The sequence below is a fragment of the Hydractinia symbiolongicarpus genome, chromosome 1, assembly GCF_029227915.1.
Source record: "Hydractinia symbiolongicarpus strain clone_291-10 chromosome 1, HSymV2.1, whole genome shotgun sequence".
NCBI classification, from domain to species: Eukaryota; Metazoa; Cnidaria; class Hydrozoa; order Anthoathecata; family Hydractiniidae; genus Hydractinia; species Hydractinia symbiolongicarpus.
This window is the reverse complement of record NC_079875.1, coordinates 13178179-13199691: the sequence shown is the minus strand read 5'-3', so window position 1 is coordinate 13199691 and position 21513 is coordinate 13178179. Positions and strand designations below refer to the sequence as shown.

General features: G+C 33.1%; 1 protein-coding gene and 2 long non-coding RNA genes across 6 annotated transcripts; 1 reads left to right on the top strand and 2 right to left on the bottom strand.

The window, feature by feature from the left end:
• Nucleotides 1–33: 33 nt before the first annotated feature.
• On the top strand, nucleotides 34–20735 carry LOC130640691 (uncharacterized). 4 transcript variants are annotated; one of them, XM_057447211.1, is made up of 16 exons: nucleotides 34–266; nucleotides 1066–1151; nucleotides 5906–5948; nucleotides 6341–6382; nucleotides 13500–13581; nucleotides 15302–15405; nucleotides 15887–15982; nucleotides 16563–16646; nucleotides 16929–16974; nucleotides 17390–17794; nucleotides 17981–18065; nucleotides 18420–18461; nucleotides 18562–18660; nucleotides 19162–19230; nucleotides 19561–19603; nucleotides 19871–20735. In XM_057447211.1, exons 2-16 carry the CDS (start codon nucleotides 1072–1074, stop codon nucleotides 19910–19912), a joined length of 1362 nt encoding a protein of 453 aa, XP_057303194.1. In that variant the 5' UTR covers nucleotides 34–266; nucleotides 1066–1071; the 3' UTR covers nucleotides 19913–20735. The 4 variants fall into 4 exon arrangements, with proteins under 4 accessions (XP_057303194.1, XP_057303199.1, XP_057303206.1 ...); XM_057447216.1 differs by lacking the exon at nucleotides 1066–1151; XM_057447223.1 differs by lacking the exons at nucleotides 34–266; nucleotides 1066–1151 and adding an exon at nucleotides 2993–3134.
• Nucleotides 3002–3968, bottom strand: LOC130640722 (uncharacterized). Its single transcript, XR_008982385.1, has 2 exons — nucleotides 3612–3968; nucleotides 3002–3120 (listed from the first exon to the last, which is right to left on the bottom strand). It is a non-coding gene; the product is annotated as an uncharacterized LOC130640722 (long non-coding RNA).
• Nucleotides 9661–10173, bottom strand: LOC130640726 (uncharacterized). Its single transcript, XR_008982386.1, has 2 exons — nucleotides 10059–10173; nucleotides 9661–9854 (listed from the first exon to the last, which is right to left on the bottom strand). It is a non-coding gene; the product is annotated as an uncharacterized LOC130640726 (long non-coding RNA).
• Nucleotides 20736–21513: the final 778 nt, after the last annotated feature.

Sequence of the window (21513 nt, the reverse complement as noted above, 5' to 3'; positions counted from 1 at the left end):
GCATGCAAAAAGAGTAAACCTAGTGTGACTGACAACTTGGCATGGACTCATCATTTTAAATATTTTATGATTTAGTATTGTATTACATAAATGTATATACCTATATGCGATAAAAATGTAGACAAGAAATAAAAAATCTGTTAAACAAGAGAACCATATTATAAATTTTTTTTGTTAAAGTTATGAAGTGAAATTGCAATAAGCAACAAAAAAGTGATGGAAAATATTTTGCGTGAAATTATTTCCGTCGCATTAATTGAGATACGGTAAGAGAAGCTTCCTATTTAGGAATACATTTTTTTTCTAATTTTAGCAAAGTAACTTTGTTTTTAATGTTTTCTTGGTTTTAAACAGTCAGAATTAAAAAAAGACTGGGGCAGATATGGGTTTTGAGAGCTGAAGCGGCTAGTAAACGGACTTATATGTTTTCTGCTTTATAGATATACACGAAGTTCAGTTGTAGAAGGGTTTCGTAGCTCTATAATAGGAATAATATCGTTCTTGGGACCTATGAAGCTTTTGCTAAAGGGACGAAGTTAAAGACTTAGCAGCAACTTTGTTCTTAGGCTTTATATTAGAGCCTGAACAAGTGCGTCCAAATATTAAAAAATAACACACTCTAGGGACGAGGTTGGCTTAACTAGGAAGAGATTAAATATAGCTTTATAAGAAAACATATACTTTATAATCCTTATTCATTTTTTAGGCAAAATATGCTATCTCATTCTCAGGCCCCACATTTGTCTCCGCAGGAAAGATATCGAACACAAAAAGAATCCATTTTGAACCAGACATGTTATTCTGTATGCAATGATGTACTAGCGTCTCTTATAATACAGTTTATTACCGAGATCTTATATATAAAACACATTTCAGCCAATCTATAGGGCTAGATGAAAATCTTCTGCTCAGTGGGTCAAACTGTGGTGGGACCTCGATAACCACTTAACACAAATAAAGATCTATAAATTTACTATCTCGCCCCAGCAATGTCTCTGCAATATTTTTCATATTTTTTCTTTAACTTCGGTTTATATAAGCGTCATTGTTGTTGTTTCGTTTAAGTTAATAATGGCAGCCGAAGCTACAGAAAGCAAATTAAAAAGAAGAGGTGTCAATCAGATCAACCATCGAACGTCTTTGTTAGTTGGGTGAGTAACGCTGGTTGGTTATTTTAAGGACCAATGGCTGATTGAATTACACACAGCCTCGTTTTCGTGTACTGAAACATTGTATTTATTTGTCAATGTTGAAAGTCGTTTCGTATATAAACAAAACGGTAATTGCAGATTCTCTTACTGAATGAAAAATCAAGATCATAAATCCTGACTAACTGTCGGTTTGACTACCAATCTATAACCTAGAGAATTGACCTCGCTTTCACACAGGATGGTGTCACGTATACCAACTAGACATTTGAATGACAGATATGAAATGTTAGCCTACTGGCTATTGATCAAACCCTCCTCAGTCCCTCCCAGTCCCTAGTACTTATTAGTATTCCTTCGGGTATAATAGTTGGAAATGAAAAAGACAAAAGTACTGCTATATATTCACCTTTTTGAATTTACTTACTTTGACATGCGGCTTTCTTCTTAGTTTTTACCGCAGGTAGAAATATTATTTGAAATTCATGTCGCCACTTGTCTCTTGTTAAAAATAAAGGGGTCACAGGGTAACCTGAAATTTTAGGAAGTTTTTGACCGTGACAATACTGCCACGGACGTTTTACTTCCTGAGGTATAATTAAGGTAATGTTACACAGGGGCTTATTAGGGTAATTCTTGTGCCACTATTGCAGAGAAATAAAGTAAAACGTTTCTTGTGCGGCTCTTGTTGTGTCGCTTTGTTGTGTTAAACATGTCTTTTCATTAAATTTGGTACAGTGACCTTGTACAACTGTTGCACGTCTGTTGCGCGCGACACTTTTTTGTGTAATGGAAACTAAGCTTTAGCCATTTATCCTCGTATGCTGCTAAATCTCTTATATACGCTAATCCAAAAGATACGAAATCGTAGATACAAACTTAAAGCGAATAACAACAAAATTATTGTCGGTTACAGAGCTTACAGCAAAATTATAGTTTTATTGCTCACACTCTTTACGAACTAACGATCCTATCCAATCTTGATCGTCTATACCTTTTAATGGTAGCGATTAATTTGCTAGAAACCGAAAGGAGTACGGACGAATAGTCGCGCGAAATATTCAAATAACGAATAAAAAAAATTGCAAGCAAATATAGATTATATTTTATTGTTAAAACCTATTCCATTTTACCGGAAGAAAGGATTGTAAAATTAGTCATAGATTAAATCTACCGTGTTTTATGGCTGCTTTTCCGAGCGTTTGTTGTGCTGTATATGCTTATTTAGATTACAGACGCTAAAGATAGTAGCCTTTTTAGAACTTTTATTGGTTGTTAAAAAAGGTGTGCGTTAGCAGCGCGTTGCGGGTAGGAAAAATATTCTAATACGCATGCCGAGATAGTAAACACCTTAATGGAAAGTGGTATTGACGTACCTACGAGTTATCACGTTGGCTAGGAAAACACCACAGCGCAGAGACGTTAAGCAGGATGGTTATTTCCAAAGCATTTGCGTTATGTCCATCAGTGACTCTTCAATCGGGAGGTCACAGGTGCTTAAACTTGAACGCAACGCAGTCTACCTTAATCACAGGTCGTTCAGCGTATTTTAACATGGATAAAACTTATGCACGTTTTATTTTTATAACAAAAAACGCTCCAGGTTGTGTAGTCAAGCATCTTGACACTCATACTTCGAGAAATGAGCTGCTTGAGCGAAATTTGAATTAAATAAAATTTTAGCTGGGACAAGGTTAAAAACATATCGCCTCCCACTTAGGGGCCGAGAACCCTGGGGACGAGGCTACATTAAGAATTCAAAAACGAAAATACTGCGTGCGCATGAAATTCCAGGAAACAAGTGGGCCGCTTCACTGACCCATGAAAATCTGAAAACAAACAACAAAACAATGTACAAGGGCTGAAGGGTCAGTTAAATCTTCTAATGATTTTTTTATTATAAAGTTGGGCGTTGTTATTCTGTCTTCAATCCACCTTGTCATTCAAAATCAATGCGTCAATGTCATCAAACCTAAGAAAAAGGAGGTAAAATAAAAAGATAAATTAATTATTCTTCATGGATTTCTTGCCGGTATGTTATATGCAGGTTCCCCCTCTTCTTTCATGTAAGCATAGTCATAAGAAAAAAGACTATGATATAAGAAAGGTAAGCTAGCTACATGGAGCCACATTACTCAAACAATTTCAATGGAAATAACATGAGATGTTGAGTTGGTATTGCCTTTTTTAAGTAAGTTTTTTAAGAAAGTAAGAAATTACGAAACTTTTACTAGTCAATAGAACAGACATCATTTTAGATGGTAAATAAAAAGTAAAGGCATTATTTCATCTTTTCTTGTATTCTCATGGTCAAAATATCATGTGGTACAACTTTTGATCGAGAAAAAAACATGGGCGTTTCACGGTCAAACTCTCACAGAAAGAGCTTTGATTAGAAAAAAAAAAAAAAAAAATACAAGTAAATATCTAAATTAAGCTGAAGCTAAGTTAGCAAAAACTCACCTAAAACTACACATTATATATGTCAGACTTGAAGTTAGAAAACAACAAATCTATAAAATATTTAGCCCCTGTTTATGAAAAGCTGGCTGCGTCAATGGTGTGTTTTTCCTTAAATCATAATGGTTACCCTGAAAAATAGAGGTGCAGTTGGTTCAAAAGTATCACTTGCTGACCAGGAGGATATAAATTAGTTGCTTTGGGTCCCTAAATTGATGCAAAATTAAGTAAAAACATTGTATTTCAGTTTGAATAAGTAAATACAACATGTTCTATAGGTACTGAACATATTGAGAAAATTTTGGTACACATAGAATGCAGACGCCTTCTTTAGATACCTCTTTATATGCACAAAAATATATATACCTCATGTCCTGTGCAACAGGCACATGGTTAAAAAAACTATATACAGTGTCTTTTATCAACACAGCTGACGAAGGAGGCCCAACATGCCCACCAAGATAAATTAGAGCCACTTACAGACTACTTGTTGTCACTGAAATGATGAAATGATACCCTGACAAAAGAAGAGCTAAACAGAACTAGTGCAGTGTAAGATACTTGTTTTTTAAAGGCTGCCATTTATAATCGAGACATTAAGAAGATCCAGTTCCTTTTCAGGCAAGTGAGACTATATCCCTTGCAGCCTAGATTAGGTTTATAGCTGGAAATAACAGAACTTTGCCAGGTCTTTAATGGCCATGCTAGAAGGGCTGTACTTCGGTCATGAGCAAAACTTGCAGTTTACTCCATTTAAAAACCTTGTTAAGAAACTTTTATTAGTAAGATTATATACCTCTGAATTTTAAAAAGCTTTTATTAGTTGACTGTTTGCATGGTTTCTAATAAAAAAGTTTGAAGGTTAAAGAATAACCAAATTTAGGTAAAAAGTGTGTTATCATTGCTGGATTTCGTATGCTTTAACCCTACTTGGTATAGTACAATTAACTAATTATGCTATACTGGAAATGTCGAAGTAGGTTTTTTGAATTGATTTTGTCAAGAAATGATTTTGAAGTAATATGCCGATTAACTATATGGTGCAACTTTAATAATCCTGGCTCAATATCCGTTTTCCATGCTAATGTGGGTTAGACAGAGTCTGCCCTCATTACCTTCTGCTATCTCTTTCTTTGTCTACCTTTGTCTCATCTACCAGAAACTATCAAACTTCTATACTTTATTGCCATCAAATCAATCTATTTATTTGGATAACATCTCTAATTTTATGAGCATCTAACCTGCTTCCTAGATAAGCCAAACTCCTTTTGCCTCTCAGACTAGTGTAACACATTTACGAAACTATCCTTATATCTAAGCATCCAAGGTCTTTCTGCTTTACCACTTTTCATTATCACTACTGTCGTAACTGTCCTGGTATACGGTATAAACTGACGCGGTTACGATTGTTTTGGATCACACAATGTAAATTGGTATACATATTGTGTATTTATGTTATTGTTTACCTTAAGATTGTCGATCACAGAATCATGAACACAATATGATTAAGCATTCAGAAGATTACTTTCTATTTACATTGACTTTTACTACCAATATTATTTTCTTCCTCAGACAGATCATTATAACACAAGGAAGTGTATGTTGTTCAACCGTTGTAGTACAACTGAAGAAACATTTTAAATGTGTTGTTGTGGAAAGCAATCTACTATATATAAGAAGCAATATCATTCTCCACTTTTACAGAATAAAATGCTGTAAAAGCGTTGTATATATTTCCTTTATGATCAATCAAAGATGATAATTAATGTTATTGCTTGGTTGTGAAAGCTTTAAACACTGGACATATTTGTGGCAAATTATATGATAATAAGATGTGTAGGTAAATTAAGAAATGTCTAAAATGTGTTAGTTGCATTAGCCACTATTCTGTGTTATTTAATGATCTGCTCCATGGCCTAGAAATGGCTGGAAAATTTAGAATTAGCACATTCAGAGTGTGTGTTCATTAGACAGAGACATCTTCCCTAATTACTTGTGATTGTGTCACCACAAGAATTCTGCTCTCCTTTTCTTTAATTTATGTCCGGTATTGTCGGTACTTATTAAGGTGAAATTATAGACTTAAAATAAGCATGATTAGAAATAATTAGCTAGAATTTCAGCTTATGATAATGCGAATTGAGCTAAAAGAAAATAGCATTTTGCCAACCGTAAATTTTCCATGAATGACAATTGATAAATAAAAATACAGAAATTGAAAAATTAAAATAAAGAAAAATTAATACAGTTTAGTTCTGTCAAATTTTTATTTATTTTGTTCTTTGTTGTATTTTTAGAGGCAAACAAAGGAAGACTAGATCAGGTGGAAAGGAGCCATTTGTAAGTTATATGTAAACAAAGCTAATAATTTTTTCTTCTTAAAACAATAGAAATTTTCATAGAATTTAGTCTCACCATCTGAGTGAAATTTGAGGAATTTTTTCTTCTGAACAGAAATTAAGGTGAAAAAAGGTAAAAAAAAATTAACTAAAACATTTTTTTTAGAAACAGTGCAGGAAAAGTTTTTTATTGAATGATTTTTGTGCAAAAGACATTGTTGTTAAAATTAAATTTTCCAGAAAAGAGTTTTGTGGTTGAGTCAGATTAAATGCATTTCACAGATTTTTTTTGTCAAATTAAGTGCCTAACAATTTCTGTCTATTAAACATTTCCTCCAATTCTTTTTTTAGCAATTATTTTTAAAAATAGTTATTCAGAATATTTTTTTATAGACTATACTATCATCCTCACACCGAAAACGAAGTTTTCTAAAGGTAAACATTTTCAAGTTAATTGTATAGTTTCTTGCAGTAATATTTTATGACAGTGACACTAAATGCCCAATTCCACTTTTTTGATCATAGTGTGCACAAGGGTAAGGTCCCCCCACACTAAAAATTAGCCCCTTCATACATTTTAAACCTATATCATAATTTTGTTAGTAAACTAAACACCCACCTTTTGCATCAACCCCACATTAAAACTGATACTTACCTCAACCCCGTATTAAAACTTCCATTTTTTTTTAAAATTAAAAATCAGAATAAAACTTCTATATGTTAAATTTTTTTAAAAAAAGAGCCTAAAATGCCTTGATGATGTTCAACTGGAGACGATGTTAAATTTATAGTTCAACTCTGTACTGAAATAAAATATAGACTATGGGACAGTTCTCTTTTATTTTCCAACCATTTTGTCTAGTTTTTATGGTAAATATTGATGCACATACCAGAAATCTTAACTCAGAAGTTTCTTTATTAGTACTATTCAACCCCTTTAACAAAAAAATACCCCCCACCTATAATAGAAAGACAGTATCTAGAAGTTTTTTCAACCACCACCTATGGCAGGGATCTTAGAAAAGCCCCCCCCCCCCCTAATAGTGAGGGGGCAGGGGTGCAAACGATTCTAATAGTCCTGAGACGATCTACTTTCAAACATATTCAAATAAATTTCAAATATAGGTACATTTTTGTTTTCTTGGTTGCAATAAGAAGAACAGTTCACTGAAGAAGTCTGACTCAAAGTAGTTAATTTTTTTTGGCTTAAGAGCATTTAGCTTCACTGCAGTATATAATGTTAAAATCGTGTTAGCAGATTTTTAATATTTGCATGAAGTATAGTTTACTGGACTCAGATATTTTTTACACTATTAGGAAGAATCTACGGGTCCACCAGTCAGGTTGCTATTTTGTGTGTTTTTTTAGCACAACCTCACTTGGACTCATCACTGTCAAGTTACTTTAAGGAGAGAAGCTATCTTTTTTTCCCAATCCTAATCAGATTGAGACCTCCAAGGATGATTTCATAATGAATTTAATGTTAAAATAATGTGTACTAAATTCCTTTTTTTAAAATAAATTCTGTCTTTCAAGATGTCTATGGCTCCAAAATTGAGAAATAAGACATGAATAAGCTTTCTAACTATATATTACTACAAATTTAGGTAGTTACTATGCTAATAGGAAGGAATTTGCAATACTCTGAAGTGATAAAATCGAAGAGCTGGTTTTATTCACCATTCATTGCATTTTTTTCTCTGGGATAGTCCAGTATCCTCAATTCGAGGAACATTTTTTTAGCACCATAGCATTTGACGAGGTTTTTACATATGTCTTTAAAAAATTTCGGAACAATTCATAGTAAATTTTGATAATTTACTATTGTTGGATTTAAGGAATCCGAAACCCGCCCTTCATGTGAATACCTCATTTTAAATACATATTTGAAAATTTTCGTTAATTGCTGTTAAATTATTTGCATTACTCTCCAAAGTATGAAATTTCAACACGTTTTGAATTTCATCACATTTTTAATGAGGCCTTTTTATAGTATGCCCCAATAAAATTTACTTCATATATTTATATATGTTGTAACATTGCTTACTGCAACGATTATAAGATTGTGCTAATTTTAATGTTCATTACTCACAGAATGGAAAGGCATCTATTCATTTTGATTGATCAGCTACCAATTGAAATTACCTGAAAGTCAAATAAAATCCCCTAAGTTTTGATAGAACTATGTGCTCTATATAGCATTTCCATTTTTTCTAATTTTTTTTGGAGAACATTACAAACATTAAAACATCAACAAAATATTTTGTTTGATGTAAATACAGTTTCTTTATTTCAAATACCATTCATACCACACTTCTCTTGATCTGTAAAGGTTGGTTTCCATTAACATGAAAAGTGATAAGCAAAAGTTGTACAACAACCATAGAAACACATGTTGTACATCAACACAACGCACTACCTCTACACTTGTCCCACAGCTTTTACTGACTTAGCTAATGAAAACCTACCTTAATATAGAACTGAATCCTTTTTGTAGCTCTTAATATAGCTTTCTTTCATTATCTAAAACTTTTTTTTTTAATCTGAAACAAATTTCCCATTCCTTTCAAGTTAACGGAACTGAATTATAAAGTAGTTCTTGATAAGCTAATGTCTTTTTCAGTAAGGTGATTATTTTTTTACCAATTAAATTCGAGAAAGCATTACTCATGCAAGTGGTGTGATATTCTAGCAATAGCAGAAAAAAAGGGTTCTTTACCAATCAGATTAGAGGAAATTTCAACAACTTAGATTTTTAAAAATAGCCATGTAAACATACACATCGTGAGAAATAACTTAATACTCAAGCTGTTTTATATTATACAGAAAGTGATGTGGTGCTATTATTTGCAGCATGATTTAAAACAAGTGGTCCGATAACTTTCAGCTTCCTTTATTAAACCTTTCTCTGGAGCCTTTAATTGGTTGTTGCTGCAGAGTGTTTCATGCGTGCAGTATGATCTACTAACGGATGAATTAAAGTAAGGCACAGTATTATGCCTGCTTCAGTAAATAAGAAATTGGCAAAGAAGAAGAAGAATCATTGTGTCTTTGTTTTATGTAAAAAAGCAGTCACTCTTTTATGGAGAATTCCAAAAAGGGTAAGACATATTTAATTTGGCGCAGACATGTCTGATCTGACAAAGTCTTTTGGGTGATTCTTTTGCTGCCTTATGAGGAACAGATTCGTAGCTTTTGTACCTAAAAGTCTCTAAAAGTCCATAGAGCTTTAAGTCGGTGTTTAGTCAAAACTATAGTTAGAAAGTGTGTTTTGTACTCACACTGGGTGTCTGCTTGCATGAACCAAGGTGACCTTTTAACCTTAGTACATGCTTTCTGTTTCATAAGAACAATTTTATAAGAATACCAGTCTCAGATTTTGCTGAAAAATAAGAACAAAACAAGAACACACTCTTACATTTAAATCATTGGTTTCAAAATAAATAGCAACCTAGTCTTAATTATCTTACAATTTTATTTTGGTGTACGCGTAATTATTTTTGCTTGCGATTGTGTGTATTCTCACCTACAAAAACTACGGAATAGTATTCTATAAGTGTGATTGTTCATAAATACAATTATAAAGTTGCACCAGCAACAAAAATCATCCAATTTGTTATAAAAGCTGATAAATTCTAGAAAAAACAACGAAACAAAGTAAACCTTAATTCTGGAGTTATGTACTTTACTAATAAGAATTAAATTAGAAAATATCAGATTAAAAACTCAAATCAGGTCAGATTTTATTGAATACTATAAAAAAAACGTGTGCCAATCTTTCTCTTATAAAAAAGCCTAAAAAATCTTTTATAAGATGAATGAATGGGTTGATAATGACATTTCGAGTATTTCTCCATTGGTATTGCTTGTAGATAATAGAGTTCCCTCTTCTGCGTGCTTCAAAAAGCTGAAAAAAATTCAGAAATTTTGCAAAAAAATGATTGAAAAACAAAACAAAAAATAAAATAAAAACCTTACTGTTGTAGAACAATTGGCAGTCACTCTGTCAAGTCGTGTAAAAATGTTGAAGAAAAATTTGCTATTCAAAAATGTTCTTAAATATTAATTTTGCTCTAATAACACTACAAAAAATGATGCCTATAATACTTACCCTTGGTTATTAAATACCACATTTTGTGAAATCTTAATAAACTTCGTTTTAAACGTATTTTTTATTTTATTTTATTCCGTCTGAAACCATTTATGCTAGCTAATCTTAATTTCTGTGTATCTACACAAAAGGACTCTAATTAGGTGAACATTTTTGTCCATTTAATCATTTTATGGATTAGTTTTGTTTAATTTACATTAATGCAATTAACTTTAACAGTAGATGCATGAATGTGGAAGCGAAGTGATGACTATTTTACAACAGAATGTTATGCAGGAAAAAAGGAGCTTAGTGATCCAGAAGATTTTGCGATATTTATATATTTTTAAATTGATACTCTAGTGTAGTGATATATACAAAGAATTAGATTTAGAATAATCTGAGAGTTTTTCAAAAGAATTGTTAGTTTTTGTGTGTTTGATTTAGCTACTAAGAAAAACATCTTTTTTTATGAAAATTAAGCATATAGTCTGCCGCAATATTTTCTTAAGATTTTATGTTTATCTAAGAATTAATAACGTTTTTGGCGTCTGTAGTATATTTAATCTATTTTTTAATTTTAAACACGCAATATTGAAATGTTATTTTTTTTTTCAAAGAAAACATAAAAATTGCACATTTCCTTGCCTACGGATTTTTTTTGGAACACTGGTGAATAATTGTAAATAATGTTTTTTATATATATATTAGTTTTATTATTATTTTATGCTGTCAATTATTTTGATTTCCTACTTTCTCTTTCGGCTCGAGCACCTAAGACAAGTCAATTAAATTTTTGATGAAACTTTTCATGAATGGGCAATCTCATTGACACAGTTGGATGCTAAACTGTGAATGATCTCACACCATGAAGTCGAGATGACACCACCACTATTTTGAGTGTTTCATGAAAACTCTGTTACAATCATAGATGAAGTTTGTTTCCCTTGGAAGAAAACGTTTCGTGGTTATTAAATATTTTATGTACTGGTGGAGCAAGGCTTTGAAAAAATAATAATTCATTAAAAATGTAAAAAAAAAAGAAATTTTTGTCTGAAAGTATTTACTCAGAGAACTTTAGATAAGGAAAAATCATTTTTCTAAGCTTTTGTTTTGGTACAAGTACGTAATTATAAAAAAAATATGTGGTTTTTGAATAGATGCTATTCGGCTAGATAACGTGCAGAAATTTTAATAAAAATCAGATGACCTTCAAAATAAATAGATTTAGTTTGAGCCTCTGCGATGGAGTGGTAGACCGAAATGGTCTGATTTTTTTAAAAAATTTTAATCCTATTAAATGTTTCCAGCATGCAGGCAAGAATAGTAATCTTCAGAAGTTTTTTGAAAAGAGAATGCCATGTTTAATATTAATTAGTGAGCTATTTATGTTATAGAATGCTTAACAAGCTTTTTTGAAGTTTGCATGATGTTATATTCTGCTTAAAAGGGTTTTGGTAGTTGTAGCGATGTTTTTCTTTGGTTGGTTTGTTTGTTTGCTTGTTTGTTTATTGTCAATTTCTAAATTGCAAAAGTTGGAGTGTTTTTTTTTTTTGCAAAACTTTTTTTTAATTTTTTTGCAAAACTTTTTTTTATTTCAAAGTGATGTAATTCCGTAGAAAATCAGTTTTTCTGTTTTTTTTTATCTCTTATAATTTAATTAAATATAATATTTTTTAAACATCACATCTGCCATTATGTTTGATGTTATTTCTTGTATTTTCATGTTTTCTATTTCTTTCATCTTTGTTTTTTTTATCTTCTATAGTTGTTTTCTTATTTTTCTTTTATAAATACTTTTAAAGTTAAAAGGATTTTAAAATGGAATTTGAACTTGATTGGATAATTTCGGATCAGCATACATAATATATGAATATCACATCGTTTTTTAACTTTGCTTTTTCCGTAAAAAATAATTTACAATTTTTACCTATTCAATCTCTGCTTCAGCCAACTCGTATAAAATATAATATACAATAAGAAAAAATTAAATTTTCGATATGATTTTCAAGTTATGCCTCGACTCGTGGTGAACGAACAGAGACATCGCAAAAGATTACTACGCAGGGTGTCGGAAACTTTCATTCCAAGCTGTGTAAGTTTATAATTTCCTGCTTTACAAAATCTGCTGACGGTGCAAGTTTTTAAAAAAAATCAAAAAAAATCACAGGTGACCAGTACTTAAAATCACGGGTGACCAGTACTTGCAAGTTTTTGAGAATTTTTAAAAAAATCCCGTTTGCACTGAAAAAGGCGGAAAAGTTACTATTTTAGCAGATGATTCAGATAAAATATAAAAAAATTGTATTTCACAATTTCGCAATATATTTCTATGTGTTGCAACTTCTTTCAAGGCTCGTTTTCATTCAACTGCATTTTCCGAAGTGCAGACGAGTTAACAAGAAAACTTGTTACCTTTTTTGCGTTATGCCAGAAAAAGTAGCGACATAGAAACGAACCTTTAGCTGTTCATGTGCAGTAAACTCGCATGAGCCGAACTCTCATGCGACCAGTAAATTTCCTTAATTTAGATTAGTTTTCGAATTATAGGACTTCGAATAACTTTGTGATACTGTAAGTTAAGTTTTATGCTCGGTTCTCGTAAATTCTACCAGTCGAAGATCACGTGTAGTCAACATCAAGGAGCTTTATTGGAAATAATTCGATACAAATATGTATATAATGCGTATACTGTTGGTACTCTCTGTTCCCTGTTCTATAAGAAGAAGTGTATTAATATTTTATGCTTTTTTAAAATTAGTGATAATAGGGAGGTTTAACGCCTTTGGAGATTTCTCCTAAAGGTTGGATCTTCCTTCCCTGCGACTGTAACTATATTGCATTACCGCCAGAGATACGTATAGCATTTGCTTCGTAGTCAGTAGATGGCTCCAAACGGGCTGACAGCATTACATTTAAAGTGAATCGGAGTGACGGTCCGAAACATTAAGTGACTAATGACAAGCAAATATTTTAACCAATACTATTCTGACCCTATGACTATGTTATTTTATGGGCTTTTTTCCATAACTTATACACCTGTTTAAGATTCGCAATCTATTTTTCTGCAATTTCTAAAAAAATTATGGAATTTGCAATTTTCTTCCGCAATTCCGAAATTTGCAATCTAACTTTGTCGATTTCCAAGAAAAAGACAAGTTATTTCTGTCGTTGTTTTGCGGTGTGAAGGAAACCATTTAATTACTTGCATCGGAAGGAAAAAATCTTAATGACCAAGGTGAAAAAAAAATTAGCATGGAAAAATTCATGGATCATTGCTTCAACTCGCAATTTTAAATTCCACAATTTCTTAACACAATATCAGATTGGCAATCTTTAATTCCGAAATTACGTAATAATATCACCGATCCAAAATCTTTACTTCCGCAATCTTTACTTGCGCAAACTATTCTTACCTTAAGCTATCTGCTAATTTTATTTTTAAAACTTCTTACATTTTAGGTTCTTGTTCCAAACAAAAATCGCGTTGAAGAATTGTACAGGTTATTTCCACAGCTTCCACCAGGTGAAAAGCCGTTCAATGGTAAGTTGATATACGTGCTATTAGCGAGCATGAATTGAATGTTATTTTTCGCGCAAGTTTAAATTCCCTCGCAAATAACAAGGAAAAACGATAAAATTTTCGGTGTTAATTTTCGCGCAAAACAAATTTTTTCCGCGCATGCGCAAAATTGATACGCGCGCAAATTATTACGCATGAGGTATCCTTACAAATTTTTTAGCCAGTATAGATTTTGCTCAAAACTAATGTCCAGTGAAAGAGGAAAAACAACGATCATTAAATTATTTGTCATTGAATCTAAATCAGTTAAAATGGAGTATTCCTTTCCAACATAGACCAGGGTATTTCTTGCCAACCTTGCGAACATAGACCGAAGTCCAATAATTGTTTATTAAGCTGGTAAACATAGACCAAAATCCAGTATTTATTGCTAACTTAGCGAGTATAGGCCAAAGTTTAGGTTCTCTTGCCATTTTGGTTAACATAGAACAAAATCTAGTATTTCTTGTCCACTTGGCGTACATAGGTCAAAGTCCAGTATTTCTTGCTGACTTTACAAAAAAAATTGCTGTGAGGGCACCTTTTTTACGAAAGTCTATAACAATAGAATTAAATAAATGTAATTAACGAAATTATTCAACTGGTTATAACGAGTTTGAAATTGCTGGACGAATAAAGATTTCTCAGTTATATCTGCTTCTTCTTGTCATTGCAGTTTCGCTACCATTTTGATATGTTGTTGATACCATAAACGGATCTCGCGCTCACACAAAATTAGTCTTTATTTTTATTGCTTTTAAATTGTAATCACGCCATAATTTAGTGCTGATAAGTAATTAGGCTTTAACTGTTTTTCTTTTATTTTTTTTTTGTTCGGATACTTCCCTATCACGCAGGTCATCACGTGGCACTAAATGGCGCTGATTTTTCATGCGCTGAACACAGAAATGATATTTCTCGTGAATGAACGCGCTTTCAAAGCCACTTGTGAAATATTTGTACACAGTCGTAGATTTTATGCATTGACTCGTAAAACTATTTCATCGAGCTGTAAAATTATTTCATCAACTCGTAAAATTATTTCATCAACTCGTAGAATTTTTGCAGCAATCGGACCGGTCGACATCTTATATCCGGAATGTCGCTATTCCAATATTCCCGATATTATCGATAATCCGAATTCTAGGTGTTTGATATCCAATTGACGACAAAACGCAATCCATGAAATCTTTTCCAATTTAATTCTCAAAATTTAATTCTCTGTTTAAAAAGGGATACCTTTTAAAGAAAAATGAAAAGTAGATGTATAATAATTCGTCTATTTAGGCCTGCGGCGCATGCGCATAGCATTATTATTATTATTATTATTACTATTATTTACCCAGGATAGCCTCTTCAGTTCCTATTGGTACTGCTATCAACGAAGGGTCCTGCGAAGGGGGTCCTCGTGCATTTAAAGCTCCCATTTGAGCTACGAAAGTCGTGAAAGCACAGCAATCGCTCAACTAGACAACTGCCTAAGATATCAATCCTATTCTCATGCTGAGCGCTAAGCAGAAAGGATAGATTCACACTTTTATAGTCTCTGGCATGACTCGGCCGGGGTTTGAACCCAAGACCTCCCGCACTGAAAGCGAACGCTCTACCACAAGGCTATCAGTTGGCAATTGATATAACAAATGTAGGCTATTTTAAACACGGTTGTCTTATGAAGCCATAACTGACTTTTGTTTTGTTTTAGGCTTCACCTGCGCGTTACATAAAGACATTTTACTTCAAGGTCGAATGATAATCTCTACGAATTGCATCTGTTTCCATTCCAATATTTTTGGATATGAGACAAGGGTACGTTCAAAATTTCTCAATCAATATTTTTCTGATGAGCTTTAACATTTTAGTTATACGTCCAGTTGTGACGGGCGATTATTTAAATGAAGAGGGAAGGGTGCCACAGTTCACTTTACTGCGGACTTAGGTGTTTGGTTAGATCCTAAATCTTGAATAGTGCTAATTTAATGCTGACGTCAACACCCTGCACATCTCTCATTTATTTAGAATCTTTCGAGCCGTGGAAATGATTTTTTTTATAATGCCGGCATTGTGACAAATGCAGCTAGTAAATTTTCAACGTTGTTTAAGTGACCCCCACACACACATGCCAAAGTACAACTTTTGCAGCCTACTGACCGCAGAGCACTGACCAAGTAATGTCTTTTAGTCATTTAAAGAAATAATCAAAATATGACTATTTCCACACATTCTCTATCCAGCGTTGGAGTTTTTGTTTGCTTCTCCTAAATTACTTGTACCCCTTATTCTTTTTTAGCTCGTCATATACTTTAAGAATGTGTTGGCGGTTCGAAGAGAGAAGACAGCTTTTGTGGTACCAAACGCCATCTCCGTCAGAACGGTGCACAAACGAGTAAGTGTTCCTTTTTTACTTGGTTGTAACCCGTGGAGAAATCCACAGGAGCATACCCGTCGCTACAAAGTCGAAAAAATGTATTGCATGCGTTTTTTTATTCCGTGTGTCCGTAGCACGACGTATTTCTGGCAAACAAAATAAGGGTATTATTAATATTGAGTCGTTAGCCCGTGGAAAAATCCACGGGGTCGCCCGTCCTTTATATATCGCATTTCGTGTTTCCGCCACGGGACTCGCCTATCGCAGACAGACAGACAAAATACGGCAAATTATTTTCCGCCTTTTACTACACATTCGATCCCATACCCTTATGTATCCAAGATCATGTGGTTGTGTTTTTTGCCGCGTTTCTTGGGTTTTTCGTTCCTAGGCTTTTTCGTTCCTTGGGTTTTCCTTGGGTGTGACATCAAAATTGTATGAGGTACATAAGTTATTGGTACTGAGTAAGGTAGTCGTAGTACCAACTCATGTTTTGAGAAATACTGTAAATAAGTTAGGTAAATAAGTAAATAAGTACTTTAAATAAGTTCACGAGATCATTAATTTGAATTCTACACGTTTTTGTTTTTATATTTAGTACTTGTTTTGCTCCTTCCTGTCACGTGAGAGTGTTTACAAATTAATTTTGCGAATATGGAAAACGTCAACAGAGGATAAAGTGGTAAGTTTTTAGTTGAAAATTAATATTTCTAAAAGAAGAAGAGAGGAGGTATGACTAATGAATAAAGTAAGTCGAGGTTATGATCAAAAGAAGAGGTTGATTTAAAGCATAAACAGAAGTTGAGCAACAAAGATGTTGCTTAGAAGTATGGCCTAAAGAAGTGTGTTTGTGGTATGACCAAAAAATAGATGATCTGAATGCATGTATTAGATGTTTATCCTGAGTGTGTGGGTTTTAAAATTTTCAATTACGCAAAAATATTTAGCTTTGTTATTGTTTTAGGAAAGTCAAGATTTGAACAGTCAAGGAAAACGTTTGTGCAGTAGAGGTAAATAATAACATGCTGCACTTTTACAATAACACGCCGGACTTTCACAATAACACGCCGGACTTTTACAATAGTACGCCGGAATTTTCCAAAAACACGCCAGTCTTTTACATAAATACGTCGGGCTTTTACTTTTACACTAACACACGGTCTTTCAAAATAACACGCTAGACTTTTAAGATAATACGCCGGACCTTAACAATAACTGACAGGACTTTTACAATAATACGCCGGAATTGTACAATAATACGCCGGACATTTACAGAATCACCGGACACCATTTTACAATCTTACAATTGCCTATTATGATATAGTTGCTTATAATATAACTCGATATTGTTACACCACGGTTGCTTCTGGTTTTTATACCAAATAATCCATCTTAAAAACGATATCTGGATATCTTCATTTGTAGAGTGTACAACAGACGTCAATCACAACCAACTTACCACGATTACTTCGTATGATAGTTCACTTGGTGCGAGTTATGGGAACTATATGTCAGCTCGTCCCCATACATCTCCACCATCTTTAAATTCATCTCCACAATTTTCTTATCGGCATTTGGCACCGGATAAGTTGTATGAAGGTATTGGAGATATCACTAATACCGATTCAGATGGAATGGATGAAGAGACGGAACCTGATGACGGGGAGGTGTTTATAGAGAACAGTGCGCTGCGACGCCGAAATTTTACGAAATCAAATACATTAGGAGATTTGAGAGAACTAGCTGGAGTTAGCAACAGTATCGGATCAAAAAAAGTTGATCAAATTGGTAAAAACATGTTAAAAAGATACAAAATATTTTGTTTAAATGGTAAACGTTTTTATGCTCTTCTTTTTTTACCCTCTATCTTTTCACAGTTAGAATAACAACTTCAATTCCAGTCCTCATAAATGTCCCGCCGGCGTATTTGATTTTTCGCGCTAGACGCCGTTAATAAAAAGCACTCATTTCGTTTACCTTTTTTACATTCGAGTACATTGTTTTTTTTTGTTTTAGAAACTTCACATCTGCAAAGATGTTACACAACCGCGTCAGTTAATATAAGGCTGATGCTAAAAGTCATATATCAAACCTTTAATAGGTAAGTGGAAAAAAACGTAGTTTGTTTACGTTCTTTTTGGGCACGTACTTGCTCAATGCAAATTATATGGGCACATGCTGAGTACAAATCATACGGGTGCTTGTTCAATACAAATCATATGGGCACATGCTGAAAACGAATCATACGGGCACTTTCTGAATACAAATCATACGGGCACTTTATAAATACAAATCATGTGGGCACTTGCTGAGTACAAATTATACGGGCAGTTGTTAAATACAAATCATATGAGCACATGCTAAGTACAAATCATACGGGAACTTGTTTTTGTTGGATACATTTTTTCATTTGGGCACGTACTAAGTCTTAAATTCACCTAATTTTTCTGTTTAGAATCCGACTGAAAAATCCGGCTGTGTTCATTATGTTGTTATTGTAAGTTCTTTATTTAAATTTAAGCCCTCCCTTACAAAAAAAATTGTTGTTAAATTCTGTTGTTCAGTCATAAAAATGTTCAAACCTTTTTTTAATTTAGATTTATGTGTTTGACTTTCCTATCGCTTGTTCTCCTCCTCCGCGTAAATGCTGCCACGAAAAACTTACAAGTCGAAGCATCCATGCCGGATAGCACGACGTAAGTAAATGAATTGGCGACGTTTTTGTTTTGCAACCATCTCTTTAATAATAGCCATATTCCGTCTGTCTGTTTGTGCGTGAGAAAAAAGTCATGTATAAAGGATAAAGGACGGGCGACCCGTGGATTTTTCCACGAGCTACTGGCTAGTCTATATTATAATACCCGTATACGTCTGTCCCGCAAAATGGTAACCGCAGTAGCGAGATATACCAAATGCGGTAAATAAAAAGAGGGTGAACCCGTTGATTTATGCGCGGGCCGCCGACTAGGTAAATGAAAAAACCTGTAATAGTCGACTGTAAAATAAAGTTTGACCCGCTTGCCCAGCTCGTCACAATATCTTAATCAGCCATGAAGGCCCGCTGCACATTAGCAAAGTCGCATGTTGTACTTTCTGGTATTTGTTGTGGCAATTTTTTCTGCGTGTAACGGAACCTTTATATTCACATTTAGCGGTTCAGTGTTTTATCACGTGTACGCCATTTTTTTTTCTGATAGGTCTGACAACCTTAGAATGCAAGATATATTTCATTATCGTGATAATTTGCATAATGCGAAAGTTGCAAGGTAAGTTTAAATGACCGGCTACCGACACAATAAATGTTTTTAAGCAAACCTGTTATCTTCTTAAGTGTAACTTACACATCATCCAGGGTATAAACAATATAGCCTGTATGATGTAAAATAACTGAGAGGTTCCGAAATCCTAAAAGCTAAAATAACTTTTGGCCACATTAAGCATTGATAAATCTCTGATTGAACAAGCCAGCAGAGCCTCACTACACCAGCCCATATTCCCGAGAGTATAGGCGAGAAGAACATTAATTTCGAGTTCTAAGCATGAGTAAATTTATTGTAATAATACCACTTAAGTTAAAGACATATTTGCGTATTTAGAATGAAGTCTATACTATCAGTGAACTTGGAAACAGTTAACGAGGTACAGCTACTTCATGTTTGTTTATTTGTTTGTTTGTTTGTTTACTTGTTTACTTGTTTATTTATTTGTTTGTTTGTTTACTTGTTTATTTATTTATTTGTTTGTTTACTTGTTTACTTGTTTATTTATTTGTTTGTTTGTTTAATTGTTTGTATGTTGACTTCTTTATTTGTTTTTTATAAATTGGTTTGTTTTACCGTAATAATAATATTCCTTTATATTAATGTTCTGGATGCAAAATAATCCAAACACGGAACCTTTTTTTAGGTGCGTAAGGCGCTCCATGATCTCAAAGAAAAGTTACAGTAGCAATTGATTGGTTTGAAAGCAAAATCCTGATAGATGACGTAATATATATAATGGGATTGAAAAACATGTCTATATGTAAAGGGCATGTGTTATGGGTAGGAGTTGATACTCCACACCTTGTCCGAGTCCAGTCCAGTATGAAAGGGCGTTGAATTGGTACTGCTTTTTAAAAAATTATCTCTTCTGTTAACTTCCATATAACAAAAAACAAAGATTTTACTCCCTAATTAAAGACACGTGTGTTTGTCTTGAAGAATAGTATTATATTTAAAAGTAAAAAATACCGTTAACACGTTAGCCGTGTTCACACCTACCAAAACAAAAATACGTGTTAAATCCTTAATAACTACCTGCTTCCGAATTTTAGTGGGACTGTTAAAAAAATTCAAGATTTGTACATTATGTTTTATTTATTTAGAATTTAATATTAATTCCACTTACACTAAATCGTTGTGAAAAGCATAACAGTCTCAAAATACGGCTGGTCCGTATTTTATGTCGTGAACAATCATCTGGTCTTCCTTTTTTTCCATTCAATTTCTTTTTATTTTTCGTTTCGTGTTTTGTTTTATACACTTTTGATATATTTATACTTCGAATTATTTAATAGCACGTTTGTTGTATCAGTTTCGCTTTTTGTGCGTTTCGGTATGTTACCGTATATTGCCGTATGTTACCGTATTCTACCGTCGTAGACGTGTATTTAAAAACACTGTTTAACTGCAAAAATATTTGTCGTAAATATTTTTTTGTAACTTTGTAATGTCTTATTTTCTTTGTGTAACATATTTCTCATGAGACAATAGAAGAAGTACTTGTAAAACATCTCGTTTGATGGTGCGGACAGTGTAAACTTGACAGCGCTAAGAACATTTGTAAACTTGACAGCGCTAAGAACATTTCCCCTTACAACAAGTATTAATGCGAGAATCTTTGTTTAGGTGTGTTTTTCAACCTCGATCCCAGAGCCTGTCTTTAGCGTCTTTTTATATGAGGATGAAAAACGCTACAGGCCCTGGGATCAAAATTGGTGTTTCTTATTTTGTTGTGCTTTCTCACTATGGTTATTCGATTTGCTGGTTACAAACATATATTCTGCACCATGTTCCTTCATACTCCCCCCAATTCTTTTGGTAAAAAATTGAATTGGTAGGACATCCTGTCACATGTAAAATAATTTTTTTCCTCTTCAGATAATTTAGTTGATAGTTGGTTATAATCTTCGACAGGGCAACCAGTAGACAAATCGGTGCAAACATTGTCCTATTTCTGCTAAAGGCATGAAAATAGCATTTTTTCATAGCAACGGTAAGTTTTATTTTCTTAAAACCAAAAAATATTCATGCCATTCAAAAGGCTATCCAAAATAGATTAAAAATGCTATTACATTATAAATATAGAAAAAGGTTGTTTGTTTGTGATAAAGTTACCTCCGAAATTATAAAAAAAATAACAAAAGAATTGGTACTATCATGCTATTCTCTTTTTTTTTCGTACTTGAGTCAAAAGTGGGATGAAATTTTTCACGAAATTCTTAAAAAGCTAAAATAATAGATTTAAAGTACAAAATAACAATGAAAATCATTGTTCACAACTCCTAT

Bases quoted from the DNA above. Each gene is read 5' to 3' on its own strand.
- LOC130640691 (XM_057447211.1), top strand. From the start codon at position 1,072: ATGGCAGCCGAAGCTACAGAAAGCAAATTAAAAAGAAGAGGTGTCAAT. The intron at 15,983-16,562 runs GTAAGTGTTCCT...TTTTATATTTAG, and splicing joins TCAGAACGGTGCACAAACGA to TACTTGTTTTGCTCCTTCCT. The intron at 19,604-19,870 runs GTACAGCTACTT...ACCTTTTTTTAG, and splicing joins ACTTGGAAACAGTTAACGAG to GTGCGTAAGGCGCTCCATGA.